Source organism: Vigna umbellata, chromosome 9, assembly GCF_029865625.1.
Source record: "Vigna umbellata cultivar VRB3 chromosome 9, Vumbellata_1.0, whole genome shotgun sequence".
Classification (NCBI taxonomy): domain Eukaryota; kingdom Viridiplantae; phylum Streptophyta; class Magnoliopsida; order Fabales; family Fabaceae; genus Vigna; species Vigna umbellata.
In genome coordinates, this window is record NC_142173.1 from 13,170,788 (window position 1) to 13,198,305 (window position 27,518).

The window sequence follows — 27,518 nt, forward strand, 5'->3', positions numbered from 1 at the left end:
TTATTTATTTTACATCTTGCTGTCTCTTTCCATTTTTTTTTTCATTTAAGTAGTTGTTTTTTTAATTTATTTTATGCTCATCTATTTTGTTTATTTTTTCATCTTTTATTTCTCTTTTCCTAACCAAAACAGACTGTAAGGGTTTTATACTTAAAAAAGTTAATAGTTTTTAAATAAATTTTAATATTTAGTATTAGAATAATAAATTTGTTATGATTATAATATGTATAAGTAATGGTGTTTGATTGGTAATATATTATTCAAAATCACCCGTATTTATAAACTATTTCTGGTAACTACGTAAGTTGGAAATTTGGTAATATATTTACAAAGGGAAATTGGGAACGTCTTCATACAAGCAAAACAAAAGTGTTATTTGTTCAATAAAAGAATTTTTTTTTTGGGTATTTTAAAAGAAAGTTATTTGTTTATTATGAAAACGCTAAAACTTTTAGAAAAAGCTGTTTTCCAATAAGTTGTGAAACCATCAATTTATTTCTAATTATTTTTTTAATCTTTAGTAGTTCGTTGCTTCTTCTTAAGAATATTAAAGTTAAGCAAGTCAGATTTTCTACAAAAACATGCTGTAAAAACCAGTGTTTAATAATTTTTGGAAGCAGTCATGGATATCTAAAGAGATCTAATATTCTTTATACATTACGTAATATTTATCAATATTTTACAAAACTTTCCAAGAATTTTGTTTTAGGATCGAGATTCCTAAAAAAACAAAAATTCCTTTCACTAAAACACCAGTTTGGAATCACTGATTTGGTGAAGAATGAAGAGCTTCTTACCAGTCTAATTTGGAACAACATTGTTTGTTTTGAGAACTCTAACCAATCTAATGATCAAAGGAGACAAGGCTTCATTTCCTGATGAAGTTATCCTTTATACCAAGGGAATGTACGAATGCATTTACAATTCAAACTTTCCTTTGTTTCATAAATTAAAGTTTAAAATACAATGATCATATATCATTGTAAACCCTCATAAATGTCACTCTTGATGCTAGTGATTGTTTGTTTATACGAAAATATAGTTAAGAAAGAAAGAGGTTATGCTGAGGCTAATGCTCAAGTCTGCATTGAGGAATTGCATCCTCCATAATAACATCTATTATGGTATCAAATTTCCCTATTCAAGAGAAACTGCATTGTTCCCCAGCAAATCCCACTCTGGATTGTTTGGTATCATAGATTACCCTTTGGTTTCTTTGCTGATAATTTCCAATAATAGCTGTGTCATATTCATCAGAAAGACTTGCAATGGCCAAGCAAACTTGTGAAGCATCCTCTTTTACCACATAGAATGTGCCAGTTTCATCCACCTTCAGCTCAGCATTGTCCTCAAAATGAAGATTTATAGTAGGTGTGCTCACTTCATCATACCCTGTGAGATTGAAACAGGTATCCAAAATTGAAAACCCTGGTGCTGAAGGGAAGCCAGTGAACTGTTTCAAGAACTCTGCCTTCAAAGCCTTGTACACTGATGGGGGCAGTCTTGTGATCACTGTGCCAGAATCAATCAAAACCCCATAACTTCCAAAGCTTGGAGCCTGCAAAGCCACTCCACCAATCTCTATGCCAGTGAGATTGAGAATGTAGAAGTTGGTAAGCTGTGGATTTGGAAGCATTCTGGTGTAACTGATGGGAGTTACATTCTTGAAAAGTGAAGATTCATTGCCCAAAACTAATGACCCAGATGAACCTTCTTCTATAGTTGGTAAACAGTATGAGAAAACTCCTCCAAATGTGGCATTGGTTTGAGAAACCAATGATAGGTAACTTCTTCCCAACCCCATAAGGCCAGAGACTCCTCCAAATAGACCTTTGTTGTTCCTACCACAACCAAACACAAAATCACTCACTGAAACACCTCCAATGCTAAGTTTTTCAACACCTAGCTCTCCATTAGTGTATGATCCATCACCATAGTTAACCACATAGCTGCAAGTTGATGTATTACTTCCACATGCTCCTGTGTTTCCTGTGGCAGTTTGAAGAGACATGCATGTTGATGAATTGCAAGAAACTGATTGGTAGGAAGAGGAAGTAGAAGGTTTGAACATTGGTCCTTGTTGATTGTAACATGACACGCAAGGCTGACATTGGACCCATGTCAAGTCGCTTCCGGTGTCAATTATCACAGTCATGTTCATGCTTCCCAATCCCATTGTCACAATGTAGTTTAAGGTTTGCAAGTTTATACCAGAAGCTAATGGAATTTGGGTTTGTGAAGCTTCTATCTTTTTGCTTGAGACTAGTTTTCTTATCCTGTTTTGCATTGAACGAACTCGAAGATCATCTAATATTAACTGCTTCTGAAGCCTTCTGTTCCAATCAATTTTCTTCTTTGAGCAGTGGCCTGTGTCCTTCATTTCCAGCACAATAGAACCTTTCTCCCGCCCTGAGAATTCATATTAGAAGGGGTTTCATTTCTGAACTGATATAACAAAAAGGCTTAAACTTTATCAACAGAAAGTATGATATAATATAAATCCAAAGTGATGTTAAAGTCAAGGTATGCTTTGTCAAAGGTGGTAAACCTCTTTAAGACCAAACTTGACAGAGAAAGGGAGAGACCAATGATAGTTTCTCTTTTCTCTTTTACTTAGATTCTAACAGTAAAAAAGATTGGTAGTTTTCGTTAAGTGTTATTATTAGATCCAAAGTGAAACATGACATAAAGCTCAGAAAAACAAAACCTATGAACTTCTCATTCCCACTAAACTCACTTGATTCAGGAAGGAGACAACCCTGGTTACCATGTTGCTGTTTCTTCTGGAACATTTGCACGTTGAACATCTTCTTCTCTTCCAAAGAACAGACTTCGTTTGCATTGATGATGCAGAGAGAAAGAAGGGAAAGAAAGAATGGCAACATTGGTGTTGCCATAGCCATTGATGAGGGATGATGGTGGGGAATGGTAAAGAAAGATAAACTTGGAAAGAATGTTGAAAAAGTTTAAGGGAAGCAAGGGAGAAGAAACATTGAGAGAGAGAGAGAGAGAGTGTGTGTTGAAGTTGAAGGCCTAATGGAGGAAAATGTGATTTGTGAGTGGTGTATTTTGGCATGAGAACAAAAGAGGAAGTGGTGGCTTTTAGACCCCACTTGTGCATGAGGAATTATTGGGGTTTCACGTGCAGATAATCAAAAAAGAAAACTAGTGTTCTGTTTGGTGGGTGGTGAAGTGGGTCGAGGGACTTTGGATTTTCAATCATCTTATTGGCCTCTTAAGAAGCCCTTTTGGATAAGACCAGCTGCCCTTCAAGGTTACCTCAAATCACACAACTTGTAAGTAAAAGTTTTCTCATTTAAGAACTTTACTTCATCAAAAACCTCAACTTAGTTTCTTCTTTTCTGTAACAAGTTTTTGTTCATAAAAGTTATTCAAACATGGCCTTAGTACGTCCTGTGCATTGTCTCTTACTGATATGTCTTTGTTGAATCTGCAAGACATGACATGTTCCAATGTCTACTAGCTGGCTTTATTCTTTTTCTACGAGAAAACTGAAAACGTACACTGTAATCAGTCTTCAGAAAACGATACATGAAGCAGTTCCACTTCAAAGCAATCAACTTACTGTCATTTCTTATGGATTTTATGGTAAAAATTGACCTCTTATATTTTGTTTTTCCGAGACATAGATTAATTTTCCAGTTTTCTGCATTCCAACAAAAACAATTTAATATTGCTACCTTTACATTTCTCTAGCGCGGTTCTCTTATTTTCCTATAAAATACCCTGTGGCACTTTTTGTACCAATATACATACACACACACACACACATATATATATATATATATATACACACACACATTCATAAATAGATAGATATAATTGACTTGGTCAAATTGCTAACAGATAGTATTAGTAACAGAAAGTTTAATTTTTTGAAAAAGGGTAGTGTTTCCTGTCTGAAATGAAAGTTGGTCTTTTAACATTGATATAAGGAGAGGCTCTGTGTTTCACATACACAAGAAGTTGATAATAGAAATTAGTGTATACGCATAGAATTTTCATATTACTATTCCAAGAACTAATCAATATGTACATGTTTAAAGTTTTATTTATCTAATATGATATATTTTAGATGCAAAAACATTATATTTTTTCTGCTATAAGTGTTTTTTTGACAGCCTTTTATCTACAGTACACAACAGATATGATTGGTTATTGGAGCAGGTGCAGGCCATGTCTTTAAGATTCAGCAACGAAAAAAAGATGGAAACTCCCAGCAAAAGTGTTGTAGTAGTGTTAGAAAAGTTGCACTCCTTGGATCTGTAATTGAAGTATGGCATAACTAGTTAGTTGTTTAGTAGTATGCTTTATTTTTCTACTGATTTATACCAGTGCAGTGTTTAGCATATATAGTGGTGATAATGAGTGTAGTGAAAACTGTAAGTATTGGTGATAATCATGTAAACCAGAATTTGCAATCTAAAGTTGCTACCAAGGGAGGGAATATAAGACTCTTGAATTGCCTTAAATCCAAAGTGAATAGGTGGCAATATTATTCAAGTAATGTAGTTTTGTTAACATCTTTTAGTCCAATTATGTAGTTAAATGGTCACAACTTATATAGTATCAATCAGACATGCAATCAAAAATTGCTGCCATGGAAAGGAGAAGGAGACATTTGAATTGTAATTGATGCTTATGTTTTAACTGTTACGAAAATGACTAATGGAAAACTCTTTTTTAAAAACTAGTAGATTATGGATCTTTTCACTCTGATTCCATATCAGTATTTAGAGGGAGATTCAACCATAATAATAAGATATGAATCCAAATTTATATAACAAATTAACATTATTTTTAATCCAAAAACTTAAAGAAAATGAATTTATGAATTTTTCTTTTTATACGGTGTTTAAATTTTTTATTTTTATTCGATGTATAGCTTAGATATCCTTAAAAAAAAGTAAGAAACTCTAAAAAAAATTTTTAAAAAAAAATTTATATTTTAAAATAATGAAACTTATTTATAATTATACTATTTATATTAAAAAAATTAATATTAAAATAATTAAATATTATAAGTAAATAAGGTTTCCGTTTGTGATTGGGGAATAGATGTATTAAAACTTATATCGTTGATGGTGCTTAAATGTGGAGACAAAATCCTTGCTGCAAGAAAATGGTTGTTGTTTGTGTGAGAATTGGGTGTTTCTATAAAGGGTGATGCCAGAACCTGTTGGTGTTTGTGTTTATTTAACTACATTCCATCCAGAGAAAATAAATTATAAGGTATCAAAATTTTAAGAGAAATACATAGAAAAGATAAGCAAAGTTAAAAATATTAAAAAGAAAAACAAGTGGAAAAAAAATAGTGTAATAGATCTTATCATTTTGAAATTAATTAGTTCAAATTGAACTTCTAACTTTTCATTTTAAAATACCTATCATTTTAACTGTGTTAATATTTTATTATCCAATTGTGATATTTTACCCCTTATTAAATTGACGATTTTTTTAGATAGATGAGATTGATTCCTAGTATATTAAGTTATATTTACTTTCCTTTACTATACAAAATAATACAAATTACTTTTGTCTTTTCCCATTTCCTTTATAAACAATGGGTGAAAGAAGGATTGAAACATTATTCTTGTGATAGATCTATCACATATCCATATTTATTTAGATAGATCATGGTTCCCTATGTAGGTCTAATGTCCTTTTGAGTTAGGTAATGGTGGCTAATTCTTTAATCCAATTTGGTAAGCTTTGAGTAAGTATTATTATTATTTGGCTATACACTTTATGATCCATCTCTTTCAACTACAAAAGCATGTTTTCTTACTTTTTTTTTATGTAAACAAAAGATTCAATATTAAATTAATTATACTATACTTTCATACATCATAAAAGATAACCAAAGTCCAAGAACCAACTCAATCCATCTTTGCTCACTTTGTAATAATAGTGTACATATATGTGGTACATTTGCCTTTCACCTACCTTTGTCTCTTGCCAAAGGGTCTTCTTCCTTTTCAATAAAAATATTTTTTTCTTTTTCTTTAATTTTTTTGTTTTATACATAAATATATTTTTAACAATTCTTTTTATAACTTTTTTATAATAATTTATGTGATTGGTCTATTTCAAATATATATATATATATATATATATATATATATATATATATATATATATATATATATATATGAATAAAATGGTTACATATAATTTATTATCAAAAAAAATTGTTAAAAAAGTGGTTAAAATATCAAGTTCCATCTCATAAACATATCTCCTTAGTGTTCTTGTGTAATTAAAGTTATCGAGTTCTTTGATCGAGGAAAAAGCATAAGAAAAATGCAAATTCAAGTATATATGCAACCATATATTCTTCTTACTTTGGACTTCCATCACCATCTACTTAAGATATAAAGAGTCGGAAGACTTTCAGATGTGACCCATTGGAACAACATAAACCAATATCTTTGTTTTTTTTTTCTTTTTCTTTTATATATGGTAATGCTGTAAACGTGGTTCATTCCAACCAAGTTTGATGGGTTCATTTTACTATTAAATTGAAATGAAGTGGAATGATGTACAGTTATAGTACAAGTATGAGTAGATATATGTATGTATGGCATTAAGATTCTTAACATATATAATCTTACATATTATAAATGTGTTCATTGCAAAGTAGAATCTGATAAGAACATCTCTACGTGACTGTTTATTTGGATTAATTAACTCCTATTTGCCCAAAAGATATGCTTAGAAAAATTGCCCACTTGTTCGGACATCATTTTCTCAAAGCCACCAAATTTTCTTCCAACTTTTCTTCATAATATATTCTGTAGACCTCATTAACACATGAAAAATAATAATTTATTTTATACATTTTCCTTCGAAAGACTATTTTTTTATTAACATGCTTTTAAAATAAAAGTAAAACTCAATTGAAAGATATTAAAATTAACTTAATTATTAAACCTGTAAACAAACAGCAGGAGAACTACTCCCATATTTTAGATTATGTTGTAAATGATTAATGATGGAAAGAAAGATGATGTCCCTCCACACAAAACATCACACACTGTATCATTCATCTCTTTCTTTGTCTCTGTTAACATCATTACATTGCAGATGGATTTTCATCTCCACATTCAATCATTCTCTTACTACTTTCATTCAAAATTCTCATCCTCTTCTCTAATCCATCACTTCATAATTTCTTCAACTTTTTTAACAGATCTATTCAAAACATACAATATTATTAACACACCATTATGTCAGAGTTTAAGTAAAAATCATTCATATTTGTAAAGTTGTATTTTGATTAATGGGGAATTGTGTACTTTTAATATTTTTCAAAACATAAAATATGGAAACTAGGAATTTGAATCTAGCAATATTCTTGAAGAGCATGATATGAAGTCGGCTAGGAATTCTCAAACTTTAGCTAACCTCTTTCGGCAACTTGCTCCACTTGGATTTATTCACTTAATTTTATGACTTTATATCACATTTTTCTTCTTTTAGTTTAAGCAAAAGTTCACGATAAAAAAATATATAACTTTTCAACAAATTAAATTCACACACTAATGATTTTTAATCAGAAGAGGAAAATTTCCATTTTCATAGTCTTTGTCATTCTTCTTTAGGACACTGTCTTCATTCTCACATGTTTAATACTTTTCCATTTTACCATTCAAAATTTTAAGCACGTTTACCCTTAAAACAAGGACCTTGTCTCTTAATTTTTTCACCTTCAAAATTAGTAGGTTAGAACATTTAAAGGGTATGACTATTCCCACATCACTTTTTCTCCCACTCACTTACCCAACTTTATATATATATATATTTTAATTTTAAAATGAAGCAAATTGCAGTGTTTTGTAAAAGCAGAAAGACAAGTAGATGAACATGGTTTAGTTTTTGGAGGCTGAAGTTTATCCATTAGCATAAAGCAAAAGCTAAAGCATAATAATAAATAATAAATAATAAAAATAAATAATAATAATAATAATTACAAATTACTTACATTATCCAGAAAGGCATATATGGTGGGACCCATCTCTCCAGCTTACGTGTTCAACCCTCCCACCAGATCCTTCCACCTGTCCATCCAACTCCACCACGCAACTATAACCAAGAAGGTTCATGAACCGGGACCCACATTTTATCCATTAACATCACGTGATGCCACGTGCCTTCCAGACGGCACCACGCACGCCGTTTCCCACCGCAAACGGAAATTCTCAATCTGCCCACGCTACACGACATAAAAGGCCCATGCTTTTGTTTTCAACTCGAGGGTGTGTTTGTAATTACGTCTCCCGCTTGACCCAGCTGTCGTGTTTTAAATACGGCGTCGTTTCGTACGCGGCACGTGACAGTCAGCCATTGAAGAAAGAGACGAAACATTGGTTTTCCTCAGCGCCCGCCGTTGCATTGCTCAAGTGTTGCTAAAGGATTTATCATTTCTTGTTCTGAAAATCGGAGTCAAACTCTGCTCGTCGTGTTTGTCATAGCTTCTGTTTGTTTGAATCAGCGGCATGGTTCAGCTTATGAGGTCTGATACAGATAATCAATGTCTGAAAAAGGTGAAGATGGAGGTTCAAGATGAAATTCCCCCTCTTCACACCCACAAGCGACCCAAATTGGAAACACCCCCCAAGGTTTAATTTTTCTCCTTTAAATAGTTTTTTTTTTGTCCAATTTTCTGCTGCCCATCACCAATTTCGTCTATGGGTAGTTTGTTTCTGTTTTGTTTTCTCTTGATTGAATTTTTTCTTTGGGTTTGAAACAGTGTGATTCTAGTGATGATTCCCTTTCGATTCCACCAACTTCGTATAATCTCTTGGATGAGCCAAGCCCTTTGGGTTTGCGTCTCAAGAAGAGTCCTTCCCTGTTGGATTTGATTCAGATGAGGCTCTCCCAACAAGAGGAGTCCAAGAAGAAAGATCACAAGGTTTCTGCTGCCTCTGCTGCGGCGGATTCTAAACTCAAAGCCTCCAATTTTCCTGGAACCATTTTGAAAATCGGGACCTGGGAGGTATGCTTGGAATTTTGTTGAATAGCATGTAATATGATTAATACAATACAAACAGACATGATGTGATATTGTGATTGATGTGCATATGGTGATTCGTGCAGTACAAGTCTAGATACGAAGGAGACTTGGTGGCGAAGTGTTACTTTGCGAAGCATAAGCTGGTATGGGAAGTCCTTGATGGCTGTCTGAAGAATAAAATTGAGATCCCCTGGTCTGATATCATGGCTCTCAAGGCAAATTACCCTGAGGATGGACCAGGCACGCTCGAAGTAGTGGTAAACCATAAACGATCTCCTTTGTTTTTATTTTGATTGTTATGTTAATTTGACTTGGCATCACAATTATCTGTGGCACTAAGTTGGTGTTCCTTTTGTTGGTTGTAGCTGGCAAGAAGACCTCTGTTTTTTAGAGAGATCAATCCACAGCCAAGGAAGCATACCTTGTGGCAGGCAACATCAGACTTTACTGGTGGACAAGCCAGCCTGAACAGGTACTGTTATATTTTGTATTTGGTCTTCTTTTGGTGGTTTGTTACGTTGACTCCTTGGTGATGGTGATGCAATTCTCTTTATTGTTACAGGAGACATTTCCTACAGTGTCCACAAGGATTGCTAGGCAAGCATTTTGAGAAGCTCATTCAGTGTGATCCACGTCTCAACTGTCTGAGCCAGCAGCCGGATTTGGTGTTGGATTCTCCATATTTTGATCCCGGAACAAGTTCAATTCACGATCACATTGAAACAAGTGATGGTTTTGATAGAAAAAGCGAGGAGAGAGGTGGGATTTTTGCACTGCAGGATGTAGAGTCAGGATCTGCAGTCCAATCGTCTTCCTCAAAAAGTGAACCTAATCTTGGTAAAGCTGTGGAAAATGTTTCCCAAGAAATTACCTCACCTAGCCCAGGTAATTGCTGCCCAAAATTTTCAATGCCATTTAAATTCAGTATAATGGTAAGTGCACTTTTTTGTTTATCCTGGGCTATCCATTAAACTTACACCATATATATGTTACCCTTATCAATGCGGGTACAAACTTGTAGGGTTTTTCTCATGGTAAAAAGTAAAACTCACAAACTGTACACTACTTAATGGCTATGTTTATCTCAACATTACACAGAAACAAAAGAATCTGAGTTATATTTTATGCTATAACATACGTCTCTTTTTAATATTATGTTCAGCCCCCTCCCTATCATATGTAGTACTATAATGATATAAAGAATATGGTACGTGTTAGTAAACTGTGAATCATATTTTATATTTATTCTGGATGCCTCATGTTATCATCATGCAAATATTATATTAATGCCGTTTGTATCATGTGCAGTGATGAACATCCATGCAATGAAAGATTTCAGGAGTAGAGGAGCTGAAACTTTGAAGTTTCTTAGTAATTTGGATCAGATCAAATTGCCTGGACTTCACCCTTCGATGTCAATGGACGATTTGGTAAGCCACATTGGACATTGCATTTCAGAACAGATGGGATCTGACAATCCCAATTTTGCTGGTGATGGCCAGTATAGCAGATCTATTCTGGAAGAATTTACTCAATACTTGTTCAATGACTCTCAACATGCAACTACCTCTGATGAACAGCGTGTGATGTCAAGGGTGAACTCACTGTATTGTCTTCTGCAGAAGGACCCTTCTACAGCAGAAGACGCGAACACAATGGCCAAAAATGGCAATGGTCTGAGAGATGCAAATGTGATGTCAAGGGTGAACTCACTATACTCCCTTCTGCAGTGTGCAGAGGACACAATGACCAGAAATGGTAATGGTCCGAGGGATGCAGACGTGCTGTCTAGGGTGAACTCACTGTACTGTCTCCTGCAGAAGGATACTGCTGCAGCAGAAGACTCAAATACAATGACCAGAAATGCCAATGGTCTTGATGCAGATGACAGTGGAAAAGTTGGTGTGAGCAACTCCAACTCCACCCAATTGTCCCCAGGCAAAACTAAAGTGGCTGATTTGGAAAGTCAACCTGATGATGCTTCTTGCAAGCAGGGGGGGACTGGCATGTCCAGAAAGGAATCATCTGGCGATTTGCTTCTCAATCTTCCAAGGATCGCATCTCTGCCTCAGTTTTTGTTTCACATGTCTGAGGATTCTGTTCATAAAGTTAGATAATTACCATCTACCTGAACTTGCTAGTTGCAAGAAACCCAAAAGCTATATTATCTATATAGTTTTCAACCGTGTGAATATTGTATCTGCAGTTTTTTGCATGGATTCAGAAATTTACATTGATGATGAATCCTGACAGATGACGGCACAACATGGTATTTTCAGCTAAAAAAAAGTACAAAATAGAATATGTGGAAATTACGCGTGTAACAAAATTCGTCGCCACCTTGGTTTTGTTTTTAAATTGTAGCGTAAAATGTTAATGGTAACATGCTCGCAGATGAAAAAGTAATGACTGTGATCTTTATTGAACTGTGATCTTTATTTAACTAAGCTACTTTATGAACTAGGCAAGTATATAAATTACAATAAATTACAATAAATTACAATGCTTTTTTATAGTTTAAAAGAGTAACAAGTTATAAATTAACAACCACACAGTCACTACAAAGATTTACAATTTTTTTCTTTTTTGAGATAAACGAATAGTTTGCTCATTGCGATTTGATCCATCTGCCCCCAAACATTACTATATGCACTCTAATAACTGCATAGACATTATGACGAACAAAACCTACAAAAAGAATTTGACACACACAAGCACACATAATGTACTATGGTAAACTTCAAGGTTCATCCGGGCCTTCCTCTCCCATTTGTTCTGCCTCTTGTAACATGTTCATGAGCATGTTCACTTGTTCTTGAAGCATTGCATTCTCTCTTTCAACTCGAGCACGTTTGCTTCGTTCATCCACAAGCTGAAGTTGCAAGTGCTCCAAGCAACGTGAGTCCTCCTCCAGTTGTTCATTTAGTCCATCAATTTCCCTGTCCTGTGACAACAACAACAATGGCAGAAAGTGAGCAAGTGGCTTGAATTTTAGGCCTATAAGTTAATAATTGTGTCTTGGCTTGGAAATTAAGGGAGCTGAAGAAACTTTGAACCTTTCTGTTCATTTCTTGGATGGCAATCCTTCGCATGCTTTCAACAACATCTACATTGACAAGCTTTCGTTTCTTTCCAATCAACCAGCCCTTAGGATAGTTTGCAGATTCAAAGTCAGGGGGAGGAAGTAAAGACTCAGCCGAGGGTCGTCGGCCATTAACATTCTTTATAGGTTCTAATGGTTCAAACATGGCCTTTCGACGCTCAGAAATTGGAGTTGTGTTCTGCACCTCCTCACTAGAAGAAGAAGAAGGAGGAGGAGGAGTAGGAGTATCTTCCTGCTTGCTGGGTGGTGTATTAGCAGTATCTTCTGATACCTCTAAATTCCTCCCGCTAGCTGTGGGCAACAAGTTACCATTTTTGTTTTTGGCAGCTCATCATTTACAATGCACGACAAAGTCAAACGTATGGAAAATCTCGTTTGCCAAAGTACTCATGTTCATTGCACTCAACAAACACATCTAATGATACGAGACTAATTACTACATGAATGTTATCCAAGAAATTATTAGGTAGTTGTTACAGAAGATAATAAACTTATCACTCTCTATATATAATATAATGATTTGTGATTGAACTAACAGTATGAATCTATTTTCTGCATAAAGAACAGAGTCCTTTTTTCTCTGCAGATTTTTGGATTGGCTTTGATATAGTTGAGTAGGTATACCAAAAGGAAGATGCCTACTTAAATGCTAACACAAACACATTGAGAACAAAAGAAAAATTACAAAAAGGTAATATTGACAAGCTTAAACGTCCCATCAGTAACAAGAGGAGCATCAACTTGAAATTCAGATATGCAAGGATAGGAAACCATAATTAAGGCTATTTTGTTATTGTGTAGAGGGTTGGTTGGAGGGTGAGCTGTCATACAGAGAAACCAATGATACGATGATGACTACATAATCTCAACAGCCACATACATTTTCTATTTCCCCTTTTTCCCTACCCTTCACAGAATGCAATAAATCATCAGTATTTATATCATCACAGATAAAGCCTTTTACCAAGATGCATAAACTTAGGTGAAATTTATAGAGTTAGTTCTCAATTATGAGGTACTAATCACCTGACAAGTTGCATAACAGTTTTGATCCTTTCATCTTGTTGAATCCATAATTTTAATATTCCATTCTCAAACAAGCTCATTTAGTTTTTGGGGTCAAAAATCAGTTCTTTTTATTTAATAAATTAAGTATAAAAAATTATTATTTTATTTAATAAAAAAACATTATTTTTAGAAGTAAGGAACTAATTGTTATTATTATTACTATCATGATATTTAAAAATGGGATGAGCAAAACTAGGGAGCACAATAGGGGACCAAAGTTGAACTTTACCCTAAAAAACAACAACGTAACATAAAAGTCATACCAACCGTTAAAACCCATTTTACGCTTCCTCTATCTGAAACAGTGGCCAATTTTGCAGAAATCACAGAAACCATGATCAAATAAGGAACTACCATCAGTTCCAAATCATGTAAATACACAAATTTTCCTACTTTATTTTCTTTTCTGTGAAAAAAAAGATAAGAATTGACAGGGGCATCTAAATATCGAAAAACCCATGCAAAAATCAACAAAACCATTGAATTCTATTTCCAAATCTGAGCAACATGAGACGAAAATGGCACAGAAGAGAAAGTAAAGTGCAGCAATTACCAAATTGTTTGGAACAACACTAAGTAACAGACAAGGTAAATTAGGGATGGGTGAAGTTAATTGAGAAAGAAAGAGTTTTTATATAAATAAATATATGTGTATGTATAGATAAATATATAGATATACCTGATCTTCTTCGGGACTTCCAGTAAATGGTAGTTGTGGATACAGGAGAGAAGGCGTTCAAAGCATCATCTATGGCCATCTTCATGTTTTCCATTCAAGAACAAGATATGCTTCAAATTCAGAATTTCAACACATAGTAAGAGAAAGAGAAGCAAAGAAAGAGATAGAGAGAAAGATTTTATGTTGTTGTGTTGTTTGTTAGAGGGGCTGTTTGGTTTTTACCTTAATCTTCCCACCATCTAAAAGTCTCGTTTTCCTTGTCCCAAACAACTTACACCGAGATGCTGATAATTGTATGGGACCATCACGATGAGATTCGGCTTTTTCAACGGCTCAGATTTCTTGTTTTGGTGGAAATTTTTATGTCCAAGACTTGACCTTTATATCATTTATTTTATTTATTTATGGTGTGTATTTCTTCACTTCATTGTCTTTATTATTTATTTGTTTTTTTTAAAGGAAAATTGGTTGTCTTCGAATAACATAAAATATTTATTTTTCACGATAATTATTTCTTTATTTCTTGTAATTAGTTAAAAAGTATCTCTTGTAATTTGTAGTCAGCATCTATGCAGAATATTCTCAGCATTCCTAGGTGGCATCGATATAAACAGAAATTATTGATGTAGTTATTTATTTTCTCTTTGATTTCTTATTTAATTCCATTTTGTTTATTTTTCACGTGTTATTTTTTCTCTCTTCGTACCTTTCTCTTAGCATACACACCTACCCAGCGTGAGCGACACGTTCATCGTAGGTATTAACATAGCATATTTTTAATCAACATCAAACTTTGGATCTTCCGAAAGCTTATGCCACGCGCCACCGTCACCGTCACGTGGAATTAAAATATAAATCCTTTATTTATTTTCCATGAGTAACTTGCTTATAAAATATTCATGTCTTATAATATCACGGCTCCTCGAAGGGTTAGGGCTGCACATCTCCGTGGAAGGCTGCCGCCACTGTTGTCAAAGACTTTGTTCACTGTCGAAGGCTTTGCCACACTCTGCCATTGCCGAACTTGAAGGCTCTTCCACCCTAGTAGAAGGTTATGAGAACACTTCTCGCTGAAAAGAGAAACAAATCTGCAACCCAGAGGAACGTTTTTCCCTTTCCCTTTCAAAAGAGATTGAAAAACCTTGGCATAGTAGCAGTGGAAGAACGAAGGAGAAGAGGGGGAGCAAAACGACGTCATTGAGGCGGGAGCCGGAGGAGGACGCACCTGAGTTTTTCCTTGAATTATTATATAATTAACTATCATTGGTTATAATACAGTGCAGGTGCAGTTTGCCCACCCCTAATTTCTAGGGTTTTAGGGTTAGGGTATTCTCAAATTGCAAGAACATGGGTTTTAACATTCAACCCTATGGGATTCAATCCATGCTCAAGGAAGGCCACAAACACCTTTCTGGTCTAGATGAGGCGGTTCTCAAGAACATCGACGCCTGCAAACAACTATCCACTATAACTCGAACTTCCCTTGGTCCCAATGGTAACGATCGCGCTTACCCTTTTTCGTTTTTACGTTTTTTAACTGACCCCGAGTGGTTGTTGCACCTTCACGTTCCAAAAGTTTGGATTTTTATAATGTGGGTATGTGTACGTTTTCATGGTTGCGGATCTAGCGTTTATACGGATGCCGTGCTAAGAGTAAATGTAACGAGGTGGCTTGAGAAAGAGAAGTTTCTGTTTTTCGTTTACTAAGGAGATTTTCATTTTGGATTCTGGGAAAGTTTTTTGTTTGTTCGTGTATGAACCTGTTGCTGGTTGTTGTTAACTGAAGGAAGGGTTTGACTGGATAGATTTATATTATTTGTAATATTTTGTTTGATCTGCTTCAGGTATGAATAAGATGCTTATAAATCATTTGGACAAGCTTTTTGTCACGAATGACGCTGCGACAATTGTGAACGAACTTGAAGTTCAGCATCCTGCTGCCAAGATTTTGGTTTTGGCTGGGAAGGCTCAACAAGAGGAGATTGGGGATGGAGCTAACTTAACTATTTCATTTGCTGGGGAGCTCCTGCAGGGTGCTGAGGAACTTATCAGGATGGGTTTGCATCCGAGCGAGATAATCAGTGGATACACTAAAGCAATCAACAAGGTTTTTTGGTTTTGATGGGAGCTATAGTGATTCTTCTTTAAATATTGTATTGATGTTGCTGCTTGCTGCTTTCTCTCGCTCTAATTCCTTGTCATGTTTCAGACTGTTCAAATATTGGATGATCTGGTTGAGGAAGGTTCGGAGACTATGGATGTTCGTGATAAGGAGCAAATTGTTTCTCGAATGAAAGCAGCGGTTGCTAGCAAGCAGTTTGGTCTAGAAAATACCATATGCTCACTTGTTGCTGATGTGAGTGCATCCGAATCCATTTTACTATGATAAATTGCTTTGGTAGGATAATACTGTTTACAGTCTGACCTTCGTTTGGAAAATAGGCATGCATCCAAGTATGTCCGAAAAACCCAGCAAACTTTAATGTGGACAACATTCGCGTTGCAAAGCTCTTGGGAGGGGGCTTGCATAACAGCACAGTAGTTCGAGGAATGGTGTTGAAGAGTGATGCTGTTGGGACTGTAAAGCAAGCAGAGAAGGCAAAGGTGAGCTTTCTCTGTGTTGAATTTTTTTAGTTTTATCGGTGAGTCTCCTATAAATTCATTTGTTGTGAATTAGATCCTTCAAAACTATCTTATCATTGCCATTTTTCCATACTCTATGCTAGATGATTTTAAGCCAAGCTTTCAGGTTTGCTTGTGCGTGTGCTCTTCATTGGTTCCTTAATTTGATATTTTGATTAGTTGGAAGCCTATACTTTTAGCCTGACCTGAGTAATATGTGAGGACTTCATTTTAGCTTTAGTCTATTTTTATCATCTTCAACATATTCTCTCACATAATTATGCATGACTGCAAGAAAAAAAAGGTGAAATTAGTACCTTAATTGTCTGACTCGATTTTTTGTTTTGGTTTTGTTCTCCAACGGTTTTTTGTTTAATTTTTGTCCTTGCTTTAAAGTTTAAAATGTTTAACAAGTTAATTCTGTTAGGTCCAGGCAACATTCTAACACCCGTAATTAATAGCTCTGTTAATGAGGTTAAGTTGTCTTCTAATTTAGCTTAACATGGTTTCATGTTGATCTCCCTGTTTAGAATGTTCAACAATTTGTCCATTCTACGACAAAAGAATTTGAAACAGGGGTGTGCTACACTCGAGGGTTAAACCAGAAAACCCATTGAAATATTGGTATTTCATTGAACCAGAAAAACTAATTTCTCGCATATAGTAGATATAAACAACCCATTCCAACACTGCTGTGAACTACACAATCAAGCCCTTTGCAGCAATTCAAAACACAATCTCCATTAGAAAATCTTTTCATAGAAGTTATAGATTTGCACAGTGATACGGTTATGTGTGACTGTCGTATTTTGGTGGAATTCAATAATCAACTGAAACAATATTTTAATCACTCTTTTACTAAAGTGTAATGATCTAATCTATCTTTGAAAGAGGCCATTGTTGACATCTTGAAACAAAGTCTAATTACGATGCCTCCACATGGTTTTCCTTCCTTTCCATTTTTTTATTTTACTCATCTTTGTTGTTTTCATTCGCTGTCGCTACATTTCTTTTATAATTTTCACTACAAGAGGGCATTATTGAATTTGATTTGAACTTGATAGCAGAAAACAGATACTGCATTTGAAGTTGTATGTGCTAAGTAGCAAATTGCACGAGTTTTTCTTCTTCTATGGTAAGAAACAAGGACCTAATTAACCCAACTACCTTTCATTCTAACAAAATATTTTTGTCTTAGATGCAATTATGTTACTATTGAGGTCTACCTGAAGCCTCCTTCATCCATATCTCCTATGAATGAATCCATACTTCTCCAAACCTCATCTCTACTTGACTTACTTCAATGTTTAGAAGGCCACTGTTTATCACACCCCAACTTCATGTTTATATCAGTTTTGAATCTCCTCTACTAATGATACTCCATTCCAATATCTCCAAACAAAACGGTTCTCCATTCCAGCACAAGGCATACTCTTGCCTGAGATTAGCCTGATTTTTATGAACATCAAGTCTGTATGCCATAAGATTAGTGACAAGAAGGCAGAGTCATTGACAGTGTTGACAAAGTTATTAGTGGAATTGGATTTGGATGCATTTGTTAATGAAAAGGACTAAGTGTTTGGGTGTTTAAATGTTAGAGGGCCAAGAGAAAACAAATACGGTGAGAGGACTTGAGCATTATTAACATGTTAAAAATAATTAAAAAAGGAAACAACAATAGAAACCATCATAGTAAGCCAAGTTGAGAAGATGGAAGAACTGCTATAACTTGAGGTTAAATTATTGAGTTGTTACTGCATTTATAAAAGTCTTAGAATTAGATTTATATTTTTTTATATTCTGCATTGTTTAAAATTTGTGTGTGGAGTTTTCAATGCTATTTTTAGCTTCCAATGGTTTTTTACTTTGTCCAAACGTTTTGGCAGGTCTTTAATGTGAATTTATGAAAGCACTTTCTTTAGTAGTGTTCTAGGGCATATTGAACAAACTCCTATGACTACATAGTATATAGTCATATCCCTTTTGGGATCATGTCGGGCTTTAAAATTTAAACTGTATATGGGTTTGTAATTTTGAAAGGCTTCACATACTTACCTTTTCTAAAAAGTGATTTAAAGTAAGTATGGAGTGGCTCATTTTGAGATTATTTAACTGAGTATTACCTACTAATATGATTGGTTGTGTCAGCCTGTTGCAATTATATGCTTCAACATGGAAGCTCTACTAATTTCAATGAAGTTATTTGTTCTCTCACTTTTTGTTGAGATGCATATTTTCCTGTCATCATGTAGCAAGATCTTTTTCTATAATCTTCTACATTGAGTATATTTGATATACACAACATATCAATCCTTTTCTCCCAATGAAAAAATATTGGCAAATTTTCAAACTGTCTTGTGCTGAGTTCTTTTATCTGTATTGTTTAAGGTTGCTGTGTTTGCCGGTGGTGTTGATACATCAGCAACTGAGACTAAAGGAACTGTCCTCATACATTCAGCGGAGCAGGTATGTCAAAATGTCTAGAATTTGGATTTGATCACTGTCTTCTACTTACTGTTTTATGTAGATATGTTCTTTTAATTGTTTGCATATAATGTGTCTAATGTTATAAGCTGGAGATCTAACTGTGTCCAAAATGAGAAGGTTGGAAGTGGATATTGGTTGGGTACTATAGCTAAATCTTAATGCAGTAATAACAACCGTAAACTTGTGTTATTGTTTCTTTTTACCAAGTATAAGTTTTCTCCGCTGATAATTTGGAAGGCTCTAACAAGGTATTATTTTGGGCCATGTCATTATTGTCTTGTAGATTTTGTTTGGTCACATTGCTGCTGAGTTTTCTATGTTCATTTATCATGATTTTTTGGGTTTGGTTATGCTTTATTGGTTTTACATATTTTCCTAATTGTTATAACTTAAAACATATAAAAATCCTAAAAGGTCTGTTGTACTTGGTCAATGCCTGATTCAAATTGTTATTACTTAATGCATACAAAGCATTGAGTTTCTCAAATTGTTCCTTCATCCATTTTTCTCATGCTGATATGTTTTGAAGTGATTTGTGGCTAGATGTTTTTATTGGAAACAATTTAATTTTTAAATTTAAATCTGTAAGACAATTTGGCAGTAACTTTTAAGATAATCTGTTTTTTTTTATTCTCAACTTCTTCTGTAATAGGAAATGGTTTTATTTATTATACCTGAGGCTGTACAGCTAAAGGATCCTTGGGATTTTATAGACCCTGATTTTTCTAATGTTTTGTTTTCCTATATTATTTGATGCTTTGATAAATGGATTTTCTCTCTTTTTTATTTATATAGCTGGAAAATTATTCAAAAACTGAAGAGGCTAAAATAGAGGAGCTCATCAAAGCAGTAGCAGATTCTGGTGCCAAAGTGATTGTCAGTGGAGGAGCAGTTGGAGAGATGGCTTTGCATTTCTGTGAGCGTTACAAGTGTGTGAAGTCTTTTATCCCTTTTGGATTGTTTTAGTTGTTTCTCGCTATAGAATTAATATGAACATTATAAGTATTCAAGTCTAGATTGTTTTCTAACTTAAATATTATTGCATATAGGCTTATGGTTCTGAAAATCAGCTCAAAGTTTGAACTACGACGATTTTGCAGAACAACTGGTTCTGTTGCTATGGTTTGTGTTTTTGCTTATTTGGTTATGTAAATATGTTTTATACTTTCTGTCTAATCAATTTTATTTTCCTGTTATAGTTGAAACTCAGCCAACCGAATCCAGATGTACTTGGATATGTGGATTCTGTTTCAGTTCAAGAAATTGGTGGTGTCAGGGTATGTTCAAACCTGAATGAGCTCTGATGTCTTCTTTGTTCCACGTTTCTTGTTTATATTAGTTTATGAGAAAATATGCTATGCACTGACAATGGAAAATACACTGGTTTATTCCAACTATGGTGTGCACTTAATTGATTGGCTTGATTCTTTTGTTCTTCCCATGTCTAAGTATGACAGGCAACTTCCTCTTATATTGATATGCAGGTGACTGTTGTCAAAAATGAAGAGGGTGGAAATTCTGTGGCCACTGTTGTTCTACGAGGAAGTACTGAAAGTATACTAGATGATCTTGAAAGAGCAGTGGATGATGGAGTGAACACTTACAAGGTAATTTCTAATGTTCTGAAATTTTGCATGATCTTGAAGAAGTAATTTTCTGTTATTTCCCTATTATGGAAATCCCATATCAAGTGGATCTAAGACCAAATTATAGCATACAATACAAGTGGGTGCAAATGTCACCTTATAAGCTAATTTTTTGAGGTTGAGTTGGACTTAAATTACACTTTTTTAAGACCTTCTATCAATCTTGTAAACTCAGGTCTGCATGCCTGCAAATCTCAGGATTAATATTGCTTATTACATCTTATTGGAGGCATTTCTTTTAAAAACAATTTAATGTTTGAGCTAATTGAAATATGGATTAATTGTTTGGAGGCACTTTTTTAAAAACAGTTGAATGCTTTAGCTTATTGGAATATGGATTAATCCTTTTCCACGCAATTATGTATTAGGCCATGTGCAGGGATAGCAGAATTGTACCTGGCGCTGCAGCCACAGAAATTGAGTTAGCTAAACGGGTGAAAGATTTTTCCTTCGGGGAGACAGGGTACTTTTTATTTTCCTTTTCACTTTCAAACGATGATTATAATTCTTGGGGATACATTTATGTGGGTTGTTCACACATCCTTCTTCCATTCATACTAATTACCTGATGAATTTATTTGTGTGACTTTGGCTTTTGGTAATGCTATTAATTATCTCGTATAGGGCTATAAATATCCTATTATTATTTTCTAAAGATTTTATATCATTTGCTGAATTCTTTGTATCTTTTAAGGCACCTCTAAACAAGTTCTATATTGAAGAGATGCACGAGTGGGTAAAAGAACTGTAAACTATTATTATTTTTCTAATTTTTGTTTTAAATAAATGTAAGGTTTTATTATGTTAAGTTCCATGAGCAACTGGTTATAAAGAATTTGTGCGACATCCATGACAAATTGTTTAGTAAATTGTCTACGTCTAGATACCACATGCTTTAACATACGTTCATTGTTATATATTTGCATTTCATTGGCTACTAGCCCTTTGGGATCATTCACCACTAATGTGTTATCTTGGATATATCTTGCTCTATTTCAATATTGTATGATGCAATTTTTTCAATATCTTTTCTAACTGGAGGTATTAGGAAATATTGAGGTTAACATAAATTAAATATGTTCTAAAATCTATCTTGAGCCCAAATGTTTGTAATACTGCAATTACTGTGTATTATTTGGAAAGAGTTACAATGTCTGGGTATAGTTGCTATGTCTTTATGCTTCAGGAGTATTGTTTAACATTTGTGAAGGGGTTAACTTGTTTGAATAGGTGAACTCATCTTTTGTATTTGCCTATCTGGCACTATGTGTAGAGATCATTGTATCTTTTTGTAATTTACCGATAGAAGAATCCATATAAGTGAATGAATAAGCTAAAAGATAGTTAATCTCTCAGACATTTTTTTTTCTCCTTTCTCAAGTATTTTGTTCATTGCTTATTTGATATTTGACATTTTAATGGAATTGACTAAACATTTGCAATGGCTCTGTAGGTTGGATCAGTATGCCATAGCAAAATTTGCAGAAAGTTTTGAAATGATTCCTAGAACTTTGGCTGAGACTGCTGGGTTAAATGCAATGGAGATCATATCTTCGCTATATGCAGAACATGCATCTGGAAATGCCAAAGTTGGCATTGATTTGGAAGGTGGCTGTAAGGATGTTTCAACCTTGAGCATTTGGGATCTCCATGTGACTAAGTAAGCTATATTCTAACACAGCATGTTTTATACGGTGGCAACCCCAAAATTTGAGCGAATAATGAACTGTCTCTTCACTATTGTTTTGTAGATTCCCTTGATAAGCTTTGTCTAATAAAAAATTGTAGACATTAAGGGCTCCTATCGTTGATGGAGTTTATGCATTCTTTCAACTTCTAAGATTGAAACAATTATATGAAATTAGAAATTATCTTCATATCACCTGAAAGACCAGTTTCATCTTATTGTTTTTTCTGTTCAGGCTCTTTGCTCTTAAATATGAGAAATTATCTTCATATCACCTGAAAGACCAGTTTCATCTTATTGTTTTTTCTGTTCAGGCTCTTTGCTCTTAAATATGCTGTAGATGCTGCATGCACTGTACTACGAGTGGACCAGGTAATCAACTAATGATAATGTCTTTGCCGGTCATTTCCAGATTCCCCTGTCACATGTACCTCAGAAGCATATTTTAATTACGGAAACAAGCTTTGAAACACAGGTTTTTTATGGTTAATAAATATAACTAGTGCTAATAGTATGCAGCTTTTGTATACTAGCAACTAAAATGAAGAATAGGGTACCATGATGCCATATTCTGACCTGGGATCTAATAATGAAGATTGAAACAATGTTGGTTTGGTACTTACATAAGTGCACAAGCTTTAACACAGGGATAGTTAGTTATAATAGTTCAGCAGTTGGAGTTGTATGATTAGAGAATTGACTTGAACAATTGCAATCTTCATCCATTTCATCCTCTGGCATGACCCTCTTGTACTGATATAATCGGCACAATTTCCTCAATTCTTTGTGATTGTTCTTGTACTGCTGTGATGGTGATTGTGCTTTTCACATTAATTTAGAAGTTCCCGTCTCTTCCATCGTCTCTGACCTATAATTTCCAGAATCAAACTATCTGATTCTCACCCAGCTCATAATCTTCCAGATCAATCATGACCGTAGCAAGCGCCATTTTCATTTAACGAGCAGTGTCTCGTTTAAGACAGGAATGCTTAGTATTGTTTCATCAGTTATTAGGCCCACTGCATGCAACACTTTACTGTCACATTCATGGTTTTCCCTTGGTACCCTATTTCCTTAACCAGAGTGAAAGTGAGGTACTGTATACGAAGATTGATTGTCATTTTTTCCAAATTATAGTGGATGCAAACTTCATTTTACTAGGTTGAATTAGACTTTTACTTTCTAAGATGTTGATTTTAACTTGGGGAGAAGTTTGATTCTTTTTACTTTGATTCATCTTATTTTCTTAGTATGTGTTTGTGGAAAACTTTATCCAGCTCAACATAATATTATTAATTTTCAGTGCAAAAGCTTATTTATACATCACGAGCATCCGATACTTTGCTATTTACAGTTGTCCATAGGGTATGGTATCATTTCAACAAAATAGAGTGCTAGTATTTACTCTCGTTTATTCAAAGGATTGATTTTTAATTCCACAGTTAAGTTTTAACAGCAGTACTAAGGATTTTAGGCTGGCAGTATCTTGTGTTTAAGTAGTATAAAGAATGTAATGTAATGACAACTTGAGGTTTACAAAGTGAAACAATTAAGGAATAAATGGCAATGATGATGAGCCTATAAGGCCTATGCCATGAAGATTATTGACACATGCATATGCAGCTTATGTGAAGTTCAATGTAATATTTTCGTCTATTTTTTCTTGAAAAGAAGTTAGAATTTTGAAATGTAGATATGAGAAGTGATATGATGTAACAAGATAGAGAGAAATTAGAGGTTTCAAATAGGTGTTTTTAATATGGATGTTTCCATATATCATTGTTTAACTCAGTGTAAAGTTGGGGAGTTATGAATTTTTTTTTCTTCAGATTATCATGGCAAAACCAGCTGGTGGTCCAAGGAGAGGAGAGCAACCTGCAGGCGCGGATGAAGATTAAGTCTAAAAAAATGCGAATTGATTATCATCTTGGTCATGTTTGTATCTCAACATGATGGCTCGAATTTGACTTAGGCAATGTTTTATTTTATTTAGACTTTAGTAGTGGTGTTCTTCACCAAATTTTGAATTTTGTTTTTGCCATGAAATACAAAGAGTTTTGTTATGTAAATATACGTATTTGTAGCCCTGTTGTGTGAGTGGCGATATTAATTTACTGATCATTATCGCCCTGGCCTTTGTTTGAGATCTCATGTATGTAAGGTTTTTCGGGTATCAGTTCTTTAGTATCAAAGCTGTTACACTTGAAATTTATCCATTATTGAGAAAGAAAACTTATTGGGTTTTTCATAGTGAAACCTGCTATAATTGCGTAGAACTGAAAGCAAACAGCGCCTAAATTTATGTTCTTCCTCTAAGGTTGTTGTGGCCTTCTGTGTGTAATTACTGCCATCTCATGGTGGTACGTTATTTCTTCATTGTGAGATTATTAGCAAAATTATATGACTAGCTCCCGCCTTAATGACGTTGTTTTGCTCCCCCTCTTCTCCTTCGTTCTTTCACTGCTACTATGCCAAGGCAGCGAGAAGTGATGATGAAAGGGCCTTCAACAGTTCGGCAATGGCAGAGTGTGGCAAAGCCTTCGACACTGTGTCCAGCCCTAACCCTTGGAGGAACCGTGATATTATAAAACATGAATATTTTATAAGCAAGTTACTCATGGAAAATAAATAAAAGATTTATATTTTAATTCCACGTGACGGTGACGGTGGCGCGTGGCATAAGCTTTCGGAAGATCCAAAGTTTGATGTTGATTAAAAATATGGTATGTTAATACCTACGTTGAACGTGTCGCTCACGCTGGGTAGGTGTGTATGCTAAGAGAAAGGTACGAAGAGAGAAAAAGTAACACGTGAAAAATAAACAAAATGGAATTAAATAAGAAATCAAAGAGAAAATAAATAACTACATCAATAATTTCTGTTTATATCGATGCCACCTAGGAATGCTGAGAATATTCTGCATAGATGCTGAGTACGAATTACAAGAGATACTTTTTAACTAATTACAAGAAATAAAGAAATAATTATCGTGAAAAATAAATATTTTATGTTATTTAAGTGTAAAATAAATACTGATTATCAGTTCTTGTACTGGCAATGTCTGTACTTTCAATTTTAATGAACCGAAAGTATAGCAGTTAACATGGTAATCTTGTTTAAAGCTGTAAAATTCTACGAAAATTTAACTTTTGTCAACACCCGTTTTGTTCTGTTAAATAAATTTATTTAAAAAATAAAAAATATAAAAATAGAAAAAAATATATTTTCAATTAATGGTACGAAAGATAAATGACGAAATAATTTTTTTAAAAATTTTCACACTTTAATTTTAACATAAAAAATATAAAATAAAATAACAAAAGTGATAATAAAATAAAATAGTTTATTTTGTTTTTAATCTTTTTTATGAGTCTAAATGTTAAAAGTTTGTATACATATAATTATCTTATTCTTTATTTTTTACTCATCACAAAACATATTATATGTCAAAATCATCGATTTTGATTCTAAGAGGATTAGAAGCAACGTTAGATACAATTATTATTTCTTTTATCATTATACATTTGTGTTAATTCTATTTTATAGCACTCAAGTACCATTTTATCCTCTCCTATTAAGTCTTTTCTCAATTAACATTACCATTGTTATTAGTATTATTAGGAGTATGATTTTATACTCATGTATCTAGTGACTAAAAATCTCCTATTCGAGTTATTTAATTTCTTTTCTCAATTAATTTAATATCGTAGTCCTTTTTTTTATAACATATTGGTCATTTCATAATTCGTCTGATCATTAATGTTTAAAGTATTAGTAGTTATTCTTGTATTAAGTGTTTCATCCTCTAACTTCCTATAAAATGCGTAAGAGAAACTCCTATCAAGAACTCTGAAAAATAAATATTTATATGAACTTTCTACATAGGGACATATTTTCTTATTACTATATATTATACATTTTTCTAGATTATATGGATAGTTTAAAAACGTAAAAGAGCCTCTCCCTAACACAATATTATATTAATTATGATTTAACCATCTCTACCCACTTTATTCTTTTTTAATATTCTTAGAAACATTATTTCAAATTTTGTCATATATAACAATGTTTTTTATAAACGAGCCTGGGACTTTCATTATATCACGTACTGGGCCTTTTGTTTTCTTCCTGCACCTGCAATTTCTAACTGCACTATGAACTTTTACAAAAACAAAATCTGAAAATTCATATCTTATGGTTATATTTCAACACTTTTTTCTTTTGACTTCATCAAACTCTTTTTCTCATGATTTTTTTTTTAAATAAAAATAATCTTAAAATTCATTTAAGCAAAAAATTAATTATAATTATAATTATTTCTAATAAAAATAAACAATTATAATCATAATTGACTTTTAAAATAAACCATTTTTAAAAATTTTCTACATCACACACTTGTTGTACCTATTATTCTCTTGTCAAATCCTTGTTTCCACTTTACTGTAAAGCATTTTGCCTAATCAAGAACTTAAGAAATCTATGAATAAATTGTCCAAACCCCACCACAGATACATCTTAATTTCACCATTAAAACAAAAGAAACCTGTTCATACTAAAACATATATAAATGAGTCTGGTGCACTAGGTTTGAATCATCAGCACTTATATTTTCTACTGCAACCTTAAATTTTTTCCTTTATAAATAAAAGGTAAACAAAAATAAAAATTTTATAACTGCACCCTGCAATTCTTTTCCAACTGCAGAGAATCCTAGCCACTGAGTAACCTTATCTGTATGCACACTTTAATTCAAATTGAGACTTTTTCTTATTCTTGTCTGCAGAAATAGTTCTTTTCTTACATCTCACTTCTCAATCTCTTTTCCAAAATTATTCTCTAAGAGAATCTTGTTCAAAACATTACCAGACATTAAATATTAACAACCTTTAGAAATTCAAATTTAAACCTCAATCTGTGATGTTCTAGCTCTTTCTATAAATACCTTAACCATCTCAAAGCAACATAACTAAAAACCTATAGTGCTATAGGCTTTGAACATTGTTCAACAAAAATCCCAAGATGAAGGTGAGATTTTTTGCTTTGTTCTTACTCATTTCAGGTATTCAAGCCATATCAACCTCAGACTTCAACACTTCAGAAGATAAGGGCCTCGTCCAGAGCAATGGAGAAGCACAACAACTTCTTGGTATTATTCTTCTCTCTTTCAAACAACCATAAACTGATGTGAT

At 33.7% G+C, this 27,518-nt stretch overlaps 4 protein-coding genes across 8 annotated transcripts; 2 read left to right on the plus strand and 2 right to left on the minus strand.

Annotated features, from left to right (window-relative positions):
• Positions 1-790: 790 nt before the first annotated feature.
• LOC124847459 (aspartyl protease family protein At5g10770-like) lies at positions 791-3,075 on the minus strand. The gene is made up of 2 exons (XM_047324953.2): positions 2,738-3,075; positions 791-2,409 (listed from the first exon to the last, which is right to left on the minus strand). Exons 1-2 carry the CDS (start codon positions 2,901-2,903, stop codon positions 1,142-1,144), a joined length of 1,434 nt encoding a protein of 477 aa, XP_047180909.1. The 5' UTR covers positions 2,904-3,075; the 3' UTR covers positions 791-1,141.
• A 5,274-nt stretch (positions 3,076-8,349) lies between these two features.
• LOC124847454 (uncharacterized) lies at positions 8,350-11,376 on the plus strand. 2 transcript variants are annotated; one of them, XM_047324949.2, is made up of 7 exons: positions 8,350-8,642; positions 8,774-9,019; positions 9,121-9,294; positions 9,403-9,509; positions 9,600-9,922; positions 10,346-10,467; positions 10,660-11,376. In XM_047324949.2, the coding sequence occupies exons 1-7, from the start codon at positions 8,520-8,522 to the stop codon at positions 11,152-11,154; spliced, it is 1,590 nt and encodes a 529-aa protein (XP_047180905.2). In that variant the 5' UTR covers positions 8,350-8,519; the 3' UTR covers positions 11,155-11,376. The 2 variants fall into 2 exon arrangements, with proteins under 2 accessions (XP_047180905.2, XP_047180903.2); XM_047324947.2 differs by having other exon boundaries at positions 8,351-8,642; positions 10,346-11,376.
• Positions 11,377-11,524: 148 nt separating this feature from the next.
• Positions 11,525-14,212, minus strand: LOC148192628 (protein HEADING DATE REPRESSOR 1-like). 4 transcript variants are annotated; one of them, XM_088098529.1, is made up of 4 exons: positions 14,110-14,212; positions 13,888-13,997; positions 12,094-12,467; positions 11,525-11,981 (listed from the first exon to the last, which is right to left on the minus strand). In XM_088098529.1, the coding sequence occupies exons 2-4, from the start codon at positions 13,979-13,981 to the stop codon at positions 11,778-11,780; spliced, it is 672 nt and encodes a 223-aa protein (XP_087954655.1). In that variant the 5' UTR covers positions 13,982-13,997; positions 14,110-14,212; the 3' UTR covers positions 11,525-11,777. The 4 variants fall into 4 exon arrangements, with proteins under 4 accessions (XP_087954655.1, XP_087954657.1, XP_087954654.1 ...); XM_088098531.1 differs by having other exon boundaries at positions 12,094-12,431; positions 14,110-14,209; XM_088098528.1 differs by lacking the exon at positions 14,110-14,212 and having other exon boundaries at positions 13,888-14,100.
• Positions 14,213-14,796: 584 nt separating this feature from the next.
• LOC124836665 (T-complex protein 1 subunit theta-like) lies at positions 14,797-24,505 on the plus strand. Its single transcript, XM_088098642.1, has 13 exons — positions 14,797-15,382; positions 15,732-15,994; positions 16,097-16,243; positions 16,330-16,491; positions 18,898-18,975; positions 19,792-19,925; positions 20,046-20,118; positions 20,196-20,273; positions 20,481-20,603; positions 21,011-21,105; positions 22,096-22,302; positions 22,644-22,701; positions 24,159-24,505. Exons 1-13 carry the CDS (start codon positions 15,235-15,237, stop codon positions 24,225-24,227), a joined length of 1,635 nt encoding a protein of 544 aa, XP_087954768.1. The 5' UTR covers positions 14,797-15,234; the 3' UTR covers positions 24,228-24,505.
• Positions 24,506-27,518: the final 3,013 nt, after the last annotated feature.